The sequence below is a fragment of the Diabrotica virgifera genome, chromosome 8 (genome assembly GCF_917563875.1).
Source record: "Diabrotica virgifera virgifera chromosome 8, PGI_DIABVI_V3a".
NCBI classification, from domain to species: Eukaryota; Metazoa; Arthropoda; class Insecta; order Coleoptera; family Chrysomelidae; genus Diabrotica; species Diabrotica virgifera.
The window spans coordinates 143,896,489-143,909,937 of record NC_065450.1 but is presented as its reverse complement, the minus strand read 5'-3'; the positions used below and the strand labels follow the sequence as shown (position 1 = coordinate 143,909,937).

The window sequence follows — 13,449 nt, the reverse complement described above, 5'->3', positions numbered from 1 at the left end:
GTTTAGAAATATTGACGAAAAACGAAAAAAACTACTAATTTGCTGATTTCTTCCCTCCACCTCCCCCCAAACCCTACGCTCAAAATAGTGTTATTTTTATTGAACAATATGAGAACCATATAGAATAATTTGGTGTTGGAGGAAAACTTTAATTTGAGCTGACGTGGTTACGCCTTTTTTGGACCAATTATACGGTACTACCTCCATAACTTTGAAACGGTTCATTTTAGAAGGATTATGTATACAACCTTTTTTATTTAAAATTTAGTGTAGAACATTTTTGTATAGAACATTGTTTACGCTAAACCGCATAGTTTAAGAAATATTGATGAAAAACGTAAAAAGCTCCTAATTTACTGACTTCTCCCCCACCTCCCCCCCCCTCCGGAACCCGACGCTCAAAATGATGTAACCTTTTACTAACCAATATGTGGACTATATAGCACAATTTGGTGTTGAAGGAAAACTGTTACTTTGGATGTCTGGGTTATGCCTTTTTTTGGATCAACTGTATCATACTAATAGGTACTACGAGTACGTATATGCTTCATGCGTATAAATGTTTATAAAAACGGAACGAAACATGCGTTTTCCTAAATTAACAGAATTTACAACGTCCACGTTTATTTTCAACAACTTCCACTATCTCTACAAATTCCCTACAAAATACCTACCTAAATAGAATGTATTTAAATGACGCGCAAAAAAACAAGAGCAATTGCCAAACTCGAAGAAGGTTGGTCACTAGGCAAGTTGCTGCAGATTTGAACCCAAGCCATATGCGTACGGAAAATTAAACATAATGGAATCATTTCACTCTATAGCACGGTTGGATGGTTTAAGAGAACAGAAGATCTCCAGAGGGCAATAAGGTGTGATGTTAGTGGATTAACTTTCTTTAATGAGCTCCGTTTCCCAAACTGATTTTGGAGCTCACATTATATTGAATTTTATATTGTGTTAATATCAAACCTTATTCACTTAGTATGGTGAGTAATATCTCCTTACATAATGAAAAATATGATTACCAGTAATTCATCATTTCTCTGAAAGGTGAATTCTTCTGTAAATTTGTATGCATAGGCTGAGTTCTATACATTTGCACTTGCTCTAACTCGCAAATCTCTTGATTGGAAAACGTTTCCTCAATTATTGGATACGCCGTGCTGGTTTCTACATGGAACGCAAATCCTCCTTGTCTTACCAATTCCAAACCTTCTGTCGGTGAATAGAAGCCCGAATTGTTATTGCTGTTCTTTATTTTAACTTCGAATAGTTCGATGGCATCGGGATCAGTAGTTTGCTAAAACCAAACAAAAAAAAAACATTTTATTTATGCTAGATGCCAATTACTTATACCGTATGTGCAAAGTTAAATTAAGAGGCAACAGTAGCGCGTCATCAATATTTTCGGTTTTCGAAAGTTCTGTGAACTTTCAACAGTGCGGCTACAGTGCGTCGGCAGTACAGGGCTGGACAGGCTGTGTATGCTCCTCTCAAACAGGTCTGGGTGAGAATGAAAGAAGAGCTTCATATGACCATTTAGGAGACGTACTGAGTGATATTCCAGCAGAGGAGAAAGTTATAATAGGAGGTGATTTCAATGAACATGTGGGCCAAGCAAAGACAGGATGTGAAACAATACATGGGGGATTAGGCTTTGGAACTAGAAATTAAGCTGGAAATGGCATGCTTGAATTAGCAACAGCATTGGATATGGCGATTGTTAACACATTCATTAAAAAGAGAGAAACTCAACTTATTACCTACAAAAGTGGACAACATCAATCCCAAATAGACTACTTCATGATAGGGAAAGAAGACATACGTGAATGCAAGGACTGCAAGGTAATAGTTAGTGAGACAGTAAGCCAACAACATAAGATGCTTGTTCTGGACATCGAAGTAGAAAGCGAAACTAAACAAAAATATCGGAGAGGACCACAAAAGGTCAAGTAGTGGATGCTAAAAGATGAGAAAGAAGGTCTATTCAGGGAAAGAATAGTAAAAAATATGTTGGAACACGAAAGGAAGCCCTAACACAATTTGGAGAAAAATGGCCAATATTATTAGAGAGACGGCTATTGAAATACTTGGGAAAACGCCAGGAAAGAAGTTTGAGGTTAAAGAGACTTGGTGATGGTCAAATGAAATACAAGGGAAAATAAAAGAGAAGGGAAAATTATATAAAAAGTGGCAAGAAACCAGATCGGACATAGATCTTCAAAACTATATGGTCGCCAAAAAGGAAGCGAAAGTAGCAGTAGCAAAAGCTAAAGCAGAAGCGTATTCAAACCTATACGATCAACTTGATACCAGGGAAGGCGAAGCAAAGATATATAAAATAGCCAAACAGAGAGAAAAGAAAGCAAGGTATTTTAATCATATTAGATGTATCAGAAATGAAAATAATAAAATACTAATTCACGAAAAGGATGTCAAAAAAAGAGATGGAGAAAGTATTTTGACAGTTTATTAAATTAAGAATTTGACAGACAGCCTATGGAGTTAACGGAGACAGTAACAGCTATGGTTGCCAAAATAACAAACGAGGCTCAAGCGCTTCAAAAAATAAAGAAAGAAAAAGCAGTCGGACCAGATGATATTCCTGGGAAAGTATGAAGAGCATTGGAAGAGACAGGAATAAGTTGGCTAGCAGGTCTATTTAATAGAATTATGGAAGTTGGACAAATGCCAGACGAATGGATAAGAAGTATCTTAGTACCTGTCGACAAAAACAAGGGAGACACACAACAATGTACAAACTACAGGGCTATAAAACTACTTAGCCACACCATGAAAATATTGGAGAGAGTAATTGATAGACGGATACGTGAAGAAACCAAAATATCCGATAATCAATTTGGTTTTATGCAGAGCAGATCAAAAACAGATGCAATTTTCATTGTAAGGCAACTGATGAAAAATACAGGAATAACGAGACCAACGCTCATATGGTATACATTGATCTTGAGAAAGCATATGATAGAGTTCCTCGAGAGATTCTGTGGTCGGCACTCAATATGAAAGGAGTCCCTGGAGAATATGTAAAGATTGTGAGAGATATGTATGAGGGAGTAACGACCAGTGTTAGGACAGGTGTGGGAGAGACAGATAAATTTTAGGTGAAAGTAGGATTGCACCAAGGCTCGGTGCTTAGTCCTTATTTATTCTCATTAGTTTTGGACCATATAACAGCGAAACTACAGGGTAGCATTCCATGGTGCCTAATGTATGCTGATGATGTAGTGTTAACCCGGCATTGGTCGCTAGGTAAATTGTTACGCGAGTGGTCGCGCGTGAGATTTTCTCTCACATATCCAACTTTTGCCTTTCTTTACAAAATTGTATAAAAAAGATGAGGTTTCATCAACGATAAAGCCATTTGCTTTAAAAAACACGACGTTTTTCGGTTTTATTATTATTATCTTTATATAAAATGTGACTATTGATGCCGCCAATATTTAACATTGAAAAATATATGGTAAGTGACCATCTACAACTAACCAGTGAAACAGAATATCGGATTTTCCTATCATCGACCACATCCACGGCGCCTTTTATTACATCATAAAAGGATATTATTTCAGGTTTTAACGGGAAAAATAAAATTAATTTTTATACACAGTTGGTGACGCCGGTGGTCGCTTGATGAGAGAATCTCTCACATGAAGCGCACTGACTCAACAATATGGTGATAATAAGTAAACTGAGTCACTATCTGAGTGGACGAGTCTATTAGATTGTAGAGGGAGGATAGTTAGGAGACTAGAAGGAACTACAGCGCGTATATTTTCCCAGAAAAAAAGTTGTGCGCAATTTTCTGAAACCGTGAGAGAAAATCTCATATAGCGACCACTGGCGGGTTAATAAGTGGATAATAGTGGAAGAGACTTAGAATAAAAACTGGAACAGTGCAGACAAGCTCTGGAGGAAAAAGGTTTAAAACTTAGTAGGACAAAAACAGAGTATTTGGAATGTTCAGTTAAAGATGGAGTTACTACAAATAAAATGGTATCTTTGGATGGTGAAATGATTGTGAAAAGCAATAGTTTTAAGTACCTAGGATCGGTATTACAGAGTAATGGAGAAATAGATGGAGATACATGCAGTAGAATTAGGGCTGGATGGATGAAGTGGAAAGAAGCGAGTGGTGTGTTGTGTGACAGAAAAATTCCAATGAAGCTGAAGGGAAAATTCTATAAAACAGCCATAAGACCGGCTATGATGTACGAAACTGAATGTTGGGCAGTGAAAAAGAAAGAGGAACAACGAATGCATGTGGCGGAATTGAGAATGCTTAGATGGATGAGTAGAGTGACAAAGAAGGATAAAATTAGAAGTGAGTATATTAGGGGAAGTCTAGGTGTGGCACCAATTGATGCCAAAATGAGAGAGCATAGGTTAAGATGGTTTGATCATGTTCAACGTCGAGACGTTAATCACCCAATACGAAGAATAGCTGAAGTGCAGATTCCTGGAAGGAGTAGGAGAGGAAGACCAAAGAAGACCTAGGGGAGACGATAAGGCAGGACATGTTTGTAAAGGGGATTAACATTGATATGACCCAAGATAGAATTGTGTGGAGAAATGCGATTAGGGAAGCCGACCTCGCATAGGGATAAGGCAAAGAGAATGGTGATGACTAAGATTTGCCGATGGCATAATATTCATAAACAAGAATATAGAGGAACTAATCTACATGCTAAAGGAGCTTAAACAAGAATCTGCGAAAATCAGTTTAAAAATTAATTTAAATATTTAAAACAAAAGTGATGACAAATCAAAATATCACAATCGGCTTAGATAGAAGTGAGATCTACGTACTAAATGTGGGTTTCGTGAAAGGATAAAGGGTTACTTTATTTGTAAGGATTTCATTGAGTGGTCTCTGTTTAGGATTTTGTCCTCTTCAGGGTACGTGTTGAATTTTGTTTGTGTAGCAGAAAAAGCAAACAGTCCGAAAAAACACTGGGGCAAGGTGTGGTTGGCCTGGGCGTGATTGTTGCCAGACGGTGATGGTTCAGCTGACTGTCAGAGATCAGAGAAGAAAGTTTTATGGTATTGGTGTTGGTTCCATTTAAAAATGTGTGTACTGTCCGTGCTTTGCCCTCAACCAAGCTCACTAGAAACCATTGTACAATGGACAGGCAAGCCTGCATTCTTCGTCGGCGGTCAGGAGGTGGTTTTGGGCATTGTGTGGACAGTGTGAGTTCAAATGGTAGAAAATAGTTGCGGCTATTTTCTTAGGTCGAACAGGTATAATTGTGCAATGAAGTTGGAAAACCGCAAAAAACAACTTCTTCCTATTCGGGGTAGGGAAGAGGAGTTAGAAGAGGAGGGTACGGTAGGCTAGCGGGGAAGCCTCAAGGATTTCTTCGTATTCTGCCGGGAGTTCGTCAATGCATGTTTGCATTAGAGCGGACGGTGGGTGAATCTTTTTCCGTTTGGGCTTTCGGTGGCAGAATACGTGGTCAAGAGAAGAACAGGAACATTTTAGAGATTATTGTGTGTCAGAGAGGGGACCGTTGATTATTTTAGATGTGAAGTTCCTGTTCAGAGGGTTTACTTTCTCGATAATTGTGTGGATATTAGAAAGGTTATGAATTTCATTAGACGGGAATCTCTAGTGCTCGTAGTTTGCTCTGCGCAGGATTCTACGTTCCACTCGCAACAACCTCACTTTTTGTGCTCTACTGAAAAGGCTGTAGAGATCTGCTCTGTATTCAATAATGGGTCGAATATAGGTCTTGTAAGTGTGGATGAGAGTTTTCGTGTGTGTCTTGCCAATTCTCCCTGAGAGAGGGTTGAGAAGTCTGACTCTATTTCTTACCCTATCTAAAGTTACCTTTTAGATCTGCATCCCAGTTGAGAGTCCTGGTAAACAGAACTCCCAAATAGGTTGCAGTTGGGCTGAGCACAAGCCTTTCTCCCATCTTTCTCAGTGGGTATTGGTCGTCTTCATTTCTGATGAATCTGAGTGACACGATCGGGCGCGAAACACAATTGTTGTTGTTTTATTCGCGTTCAGCGTAACTCTCCACCTATAACACCATTCCTCGACCGCGTCTAACAGAGCTTGAGCTCTTCTTTCAATGAGTTGTGGATTGTATCGTGTAGCTGTTGTGAGTAGAGCCGTGTCGTCAGCATGGAGAAAGAGACTAGTGCCTGGGATATTTTGGTTTGTAAGATCACTGTTGTAGAGTATGTACAACAGTGGAGCTAGAGAGTGACATCTACAGTGTCGAAGAGTATAATATACCTAGGTCACACGATCAAACTAGGTAAGCAGAATTAAACGGCAGAGATAACTAGAAGAATTCTAATGACTTGGGTAGCAGTAGGAAGACTTAGTGTTGTGTTGAGAAACTAAAAGATACCAATAAATTGAAATAAATGGGTATTCCACAATTGTATTTTAGCGGTTATGAAAAATGGAATGGAGACCGTGACACTTACAAAGTCATCAGCCAATAGGTTAAGAGCAACCCAGAGGGCCATCGAACTAGTTAGGAGTTTCTGTGAGATAATATATATACGAAATGAGGACGTGCGAAGAAGGACGAAGGGAGAAGGTTTAATTGGAAGAATTGCGCAAATATACTGCAAAATTAATAAAAATCATTTTAACTTGTAGTTTTGCACTTTTCGGAAACGAATTTTAAAGAATGCAGGTAATAAGTAAAATGTATATAATAATAAATTCATTTTTTAGTAAAATTGTGGCTTATTTCCCATACAAATTACTTAATGTATATAATATACAGAGATGTGCTAAATTATGGAATAAATTCATTTTCTCTAAAATGAACGACAAGAAAAATCCCGAAACGGGTCGATTTTTATTTTTAAATTGCGATTTTTTGGTATATTATATTTCATACTAGTGTCGTCATCCATCTGAGCGTTATGACGTAATCGATGATTTTTTTTTAAATAGGAATATGGCTCGTGTTGCAGCTCATTTGAAAGGGTGTTCTCTATTCAGTAATATAAATACTAATGAACACTATTATCACTAGTTATACAGGGTGACCCAAAAAATAATTTTTGAATTAAATTAATTGAAAGTAATTAAATATCAGTAATTTATTTAACTCAAAATATAGTCTACTGCTGCGCTATCAGAAAAAAAAGTTTATTTCATAAAAAAACATTTTTTTTTGCTTAAATCAAATTACAAACAACGTCTCACCTGCCTCTTGACAGTTTGCACATTTAATTTAAGCGACTGGCAATGTTTATTTGCCAAATAAACATTTTTCTCTATTTTCTGACAGCAGTAGAATGTATTTTGAGTTAAATAAATTACATACATTCTTCTTGTTGCGTCAATTAATTTAATTCAAAAATAATTTTTTTGGCCACCCTGTATAAATCTATATAAATATTAATATTTATATTACTGAATAGAGGATTGAACACCCCTTGAAATGAACTACCACACGACCCCTATTCCCATTAAAAAATCATCGATTACGTCATCACGCCCAGATGGAGGACGTCACTAGTATGAAATATATACCAAAAAATTGTAATTTAAAAATAAAAAACGACCTATTTCGGGATTTTCCTCCAAAATCATCCATTTTAGATAAAATGAATTTATTCCATAATTTTGCCCCTCTTGGTACTTATATAGAATTTAAAAGTAATGTGACATATTGATTTAACTTACTTACCACAAAATAGTTTCTATCTATTAAAATATCTTCAACTCCGATTTTTAGTTGGCTTTCAGTTAAATCTTTCAAATTAAATATGGTTCTAGGAGGATCAAGCAGAAGATATGAGACTATACTGGCGGAGTAAAATTGATAAATTAAAATGGAAAATAGAAAAACAAAGAATGCCAGTATACGACTACTAAAGAAAAACGGAGAACAAGCAGCTCCTAAAAAGTTAAAGATAAATATAGTAACAGTAGGTACATATTTTTACAGGGCGTCCCGAAAAGATTGGTCATAAATTATACCACAGATTCTGGGTTCAAAAATAGATTGATTGAACCTTACTTACCTTAGTACAAATGTGCATATAAAAGAAGTTACAGCCCTTTGAAGTTACAAAGTGAAAATTTTTTTTCCAATATATCGAAAAATACTAGAGATCTTTTACTGAAAATGGACATGTAGCATTCTTATGGTAGGAGCATCTTGAAAAAGACATTATAGTGAAATTTGTGCACCCATACGAATTTTATGGGGGTTTTGTTCCCTTAAACCCCCCTAAACTTTTGTGTATGTTCCTATTAAATTATTATTGTAGTACTATTAGTTAAACATGCTGTTTTTAAACTTTTTTGCCTGTTAGTACTTTCTCGAGCCGGTTTTTATCGAGATACAGTGGAACCTTGATAACTCGGATTAATCGGGACCGCGGCCGATCCGGGTTATCGAAAATCCGGGTAAGCCGGAGAGCATTGTAAAAATTAATAAAATACGGTATACTTATAGATAAAGTCCGTTATAATTAAAATAACATGAAATATATATGCACAGTACACATCTAACTTACCTATTATAGTTGTATATTGTATAGAGTATAGTATAGACAGTATAGATAGAGTATTGTTCATTTCTAGGTAAAAAAACTTAGTCAGTTTCGGTTGTGTCAATTTCGTCTGCCATCGCGATGTTATGTTATTTAAGAACAGTGGCTCTTTCATTGTTTAAAGTTTAAAAGACCATTGTTCTAAAAATAATTTTTTAAAAGACAGTTGAAAATAAATAAAGGAATAAAAGGTGCCTGTTGTTTGCGATAGCCTGATAATGGATAATGATCGTCGCTCTGCCGCCGCTGCCGCCGTGTGCCATGAGTCATTTTTACCATATAGTTCAAATTACACATACATATACCCATTATCTCTCAAATATTATATTATGGTCCAAGCCAAGTTTTATCAATGAAACTCGATATTTTTAAGACATTCCAGAAGCGGCTACAGATAAAATGTTTTAACATAATACATACATTTTTATTGTTGAAATGTTTGTCTGATGAAAATCGGTCCGGGTTATCGGGGGCCGACTTATCGAGGTTCCACTGTATTTTGAATATTTGTCAAATACACCACATATTTGTATATGGTTAAGTACGGTTATAGAGACCTGGTAATAATATGAAAAATTTATAATTTATATATAATGTTTTACAAACACTTTGTTTAACTAATGGTACCGCAATAAAATTTTAATTGGAAGGTACATAAACATTTGGGGGGTTTAAAGGAACGAAACCCCCATAAAATTGTTATTTAAACGTATTAAAAAAGAAGACGCATCTCGATAAAACTTGGCTTATCGAAAAAATTCTGAGAGGCAAAACAGTTTTAAAAATATTGTGTTTAACTAATGGTACCACAATAATAATTCAATTGGAACGTACACAAAAGTTTGGGGGGGTTTAAGGGAACAAAACCCCCATCATTTTTTTATGGGGTGTACAAATTTCACTGTTGTGTTTTTTAAGATGGTCCTGCCATAATATTGCCACATGTCCATTTTCAATAAAAAATCTCTGTTTTCGATATATGAAACAAAATCGATTTTCATTTTGTAACTTCAAAGGGCTGTAACTTTTTTGTGTACACTATTGTATATACATAGGTAGGTCAGTCAACCTATTTTTGATCCCACAATCTGTAGTATAATTTATGACCAATCTTCTCGGGACACCCTGTTAAAAGTTAAAACGTATAAATGTAAACCGCTTAGATTGACATGAAATTTGGCATACACATAAGTAGCATGTCAAAGAAGAAAAGTGATATTGTGCTCTTGCCATAGGGGTAACTTTCACCCATTCTCGGGGGTGAAAAAATATATTTTCTAAATAAGTCCGAAAGTGGATAAACTGACTAATTTTAAGCAACTTTTATTTTATAGCATTTTTTCACTAAGTTAATATTTTTCGAGTTATTTGCGAGCAAACATGTTCATTTTTCAACAAAGAAACACGTTCTTAGACGGTTTTTTTTGTAAATAACTCAAAAAGGATTTTATTAAAAAAATATTCTTAGCAAAAATATAGCCCATAAAAAAGTTAAAAAAATGATGTATGTATGAGATTTCTAGATCCAGTAAAAAAGTAGTTGTAACTAATGAAAAATAGGTTCATACTCGCCAAATTCCAAATCGAATATTTCAACGTGAAATAACCAAAAAATGAAGCATTTTTTGGGGAAAACACTTTATTTTTGTTTTTAAAAATGTTTCCAGTTTTTATGGCAAAAAAATCAGCCCTTAATTAGCATCCCAACTAAAATTACTCGTTACCACTTCAAAAGTTGCTTTACTCATGCATATATTGTTTATATTATCTGTAAGTTCCATTGGTTCAAAGTGCTTATTTTTGAAGGGGCTCTAGTTGAAAGGGCTTGAACTAGTCAATAATCACGAGTGTATGCAAATTTTGAACAGCCATATCTTCCAATTTTTGTCTTACAGAAAAGCATAAAATCCAATATATTCTGAAAAGCAATATCTTCCTTTTTTTGCTCTTATTTTATTTTTGCTATCACTAACAAATAGGTCTGGATCCTGCGTATGAAAAAAAGTTGATTAATAACAAGCTGAAAATTTGTTAATAGCTTAAGGATGTCTAGTCGGATAAACTTTGATATATGGGAACACTGTAACAGGGGCAGTTTTAATTGTGGAACAGGTTAAAAATTTGGAACGGTCAGACCACGAAAACGGCACATTTATTTTGTCCGACAGAACAGACTTAAACTCTCCGAACAGAGATTAAACTCTCATGCAAAAATCAGACTGCTATTTAGTCAGACAAATAAAACTTCCCATGTTCCAGTGTTCCCATATATAAAGCTATTAACAAATTTTCAGCTTGCTATTAATCAACTTTTTTTTCATACGCGGGATCCAGACCTAAAATTTTAGGTTATTTTGAAAACAAAAATAATTTTTTCAAAATTAAAAATTAAAATAAATTTATTTCAAAACCAAACAAAAAAAATAAGCCATTTGACCGATAAACTTTATAGATCATGTAAATAATAAAAAAGTAAAGTAACTTGTGAAGCGGTAACGATTAATTTTATTTAAGATGCTAATTAGGGGGTGATTTTCCGCCCCTTTTTTGTGGGGAAGTTTTATTGACCAAAAAAGGTATCAACATCATTTTGAGCGTAACTTGCTTACTCTTGATGCTAAAAACGTTTTTAAAAAGCAAAAATAAATATTTTTTAAACACTTTAAAAAAGTTTTAATGAGTTTTGCCCAAAAAGTTCTTTTTTTGGTTATTTTTCGTTAAAATATTCCCTTTCAAAATTGATGTATGAACTTCTTTTTCATTAGCTACAACTTTCCTTCTACTGGTTCTAGAGATTTCATGCATACACCGTTTTTTTTTTTAATTTTATAGAAGTTATGTTTTTGCTGAGAATGTTTTTTTCGATAAAATACTTATACGCCAGTCAATGAGAGCAAGAACAGGTTATTACCTCCAAATTCTATCCTACTGCATGGCTTTTAATGAAATTTTAGGAATAGCCTAAAAATATATCTTTATTCAAAGTTTACCCTATGCCGATGTGTGCTTTTGTCTTGGGAGCGGTTCCCACCCCTTCTCAGGGGTGGAAAATTTTTTGGACAACTACGGAAGTTGCTAGAGAACCTAATTATAAGCAAAAATTGTTTGATAATTTTTTTTTCGAACACTCAATACTTTTTGAGTTATTCGTGATTGAAAATTGGCCATTTTCATTGAAATATAACACCTTTTCAAACGGTTTTTTGCGAATACCTTAAAAAATATGCATCTAACTAAAAAAATTATATGAAACATATTTTGTGGTTCATAAAAAAGCAAAGATATTCGTTCCTTCTTCAATCTTCTAGTTATAACACAAAAAGAGATATGGTAGGCAAAAAAGAGTTTGTTTTTTTGGTGCAAGCTCAAATCAGTGTATTCAACTTGAAATAACAGAGAAACGGTCGATTTTAGGTGTATAATGCTAACAATACCTTTTATTGTGCTGGAAAAGTCCTTTCAAATAAGCAATATTAAATGTCGATTACATTCAAACTAAGCGAGATATGCTGCAAAAAATTGATGACTAATGAATTTTAAGAAAAAAATTGAGAAGTGTATTTAACCCCTCATCCACAAGAATTTAAATGCATCGTTTTCCTTCTACAATACATTTTACTACAGTGTTATTTTTATGTTCAAAAAGTTGAGCGGGTTTAAAATGGATGGTTTTTGAAAAAAATAAGATTAAATTATAGAGCGCATATTTAAATTTTCTTAAAAATCTTCCTTTTTTTCGCCATGTAACTTGAAAATTATAAGAGATACGTTATAATAAATTGAAATCAAAATGTTTATCTAGAAAAAACCTACATTTTTGTATGGCATCTTTTTTTGACATCTCTTATCATTTTCGAGTTACATGGAGAAATAGGAAGATTTTTAAGAAAATTTAAAAATGCGCTCTATAATTTGTGATCTTATTTTTTAACCATTCATTTTAAACGCGCCCAACTTTTTGAACATAAAAAGAAAACTATAGTAAAATGTATTGTAGAAGGAAAACGATGCATTTAAATTCTTGTGGATGAGGGGTTAAATAAAATTCTCATTTTTTTTCTTAAAATACGTTAGTCATCAAATTTTTTACAGTTTATCTCGCATAGTTTGAATGTAATCGCCATTTAATATTGCCTATTTTAAAGATCTTTTCAAGCACAACAAAAGTTATTGGTAGCATAATACACCTAAAATCGACCGTTTCTCTGTTATTTCAAGTTAAATACACTGATTTGAGCATGCACCAGGAAAACAAGTTTTTTTCACTTACCATATCTCTTTTTGTGTTATAACTAGAAGATTCATAAAGGAAAGAATCTCTTTGTTATTTTATAAGCTACAAAAATGTTTTATACAGTTTTTTTAGTTAGATGCATAATTTTTAAGGTAATCTATGCATTAAGCAAAATGGCCAATTTTCAACCAGGAATAACTCAAAAAGTATCGAGTTTTCGAAAAAAAAATTATAGAACAGTTTTTGCTTAGTATTAGGTTCTCTAGCAACTTCCGTAGTTATTTAAGCAAAAAAATTTCCACCCCCGAAAAGGGGTGGGAACCGCCTCCAAGACAAAAGCACACATCGGCATAGGGTAGACTTTTTTTCTTGGGCTATTCCCTACTTACTGTGAAAATATCACGTGAATCGATATAGTAGGATGGAATTCGGAGCCACATACCCTCATCGACTGCCCTATTTTTGGGTTACTTGCAAAAAACCGCCCAAAAAACGTGTATATTTTTTGTAGAAAAATGAACATATTTATTCGCAAATAATTGGAAAAGTATTAACTTAGTGAAAAAAGGAAACAGAACAAACGTTGCTTAGAATTAGTCAGTTTATCCATTTCTGGACTTATTTTGAACATATATTTTTTCACCCACGAAAAGGGGTGAAAC

At 34.4% G+C, this 13,449-nt stretch overlaps 1 protein-coding gene across 3 annotated transcripts in view; it reads right to left on the bottom strand.

The window, feature by feature from the left end:
• Positions 1 to 13,449, bottom strand: part of LOC126889348 (ionotropic receptor 75a-like) — an 80,633-nt gene that overhangs the window by 2,481 nt on the left and 64,703 nt on the right. For all 3 annotated transcript variants that reach the window (XM_050657584.1, XM_050657585.1, XM_050657583.1), the window contains 2 exons: positions 7,683 to 7,894; positions 1,029 to 1,303 (listed from right to left, as the gene is read on the bottom strand). In XM_050657584.1, the coding sequence (XP_050513541.1) occupies positions 1,029 to 1,303; positions 7,683 to 7,894 (487 nt within the window). The remainder of the gene's footprint in view (positions 1 to 1,028; positions 1,304 to 7,682; positions 7,895 to 13,449) is intronic.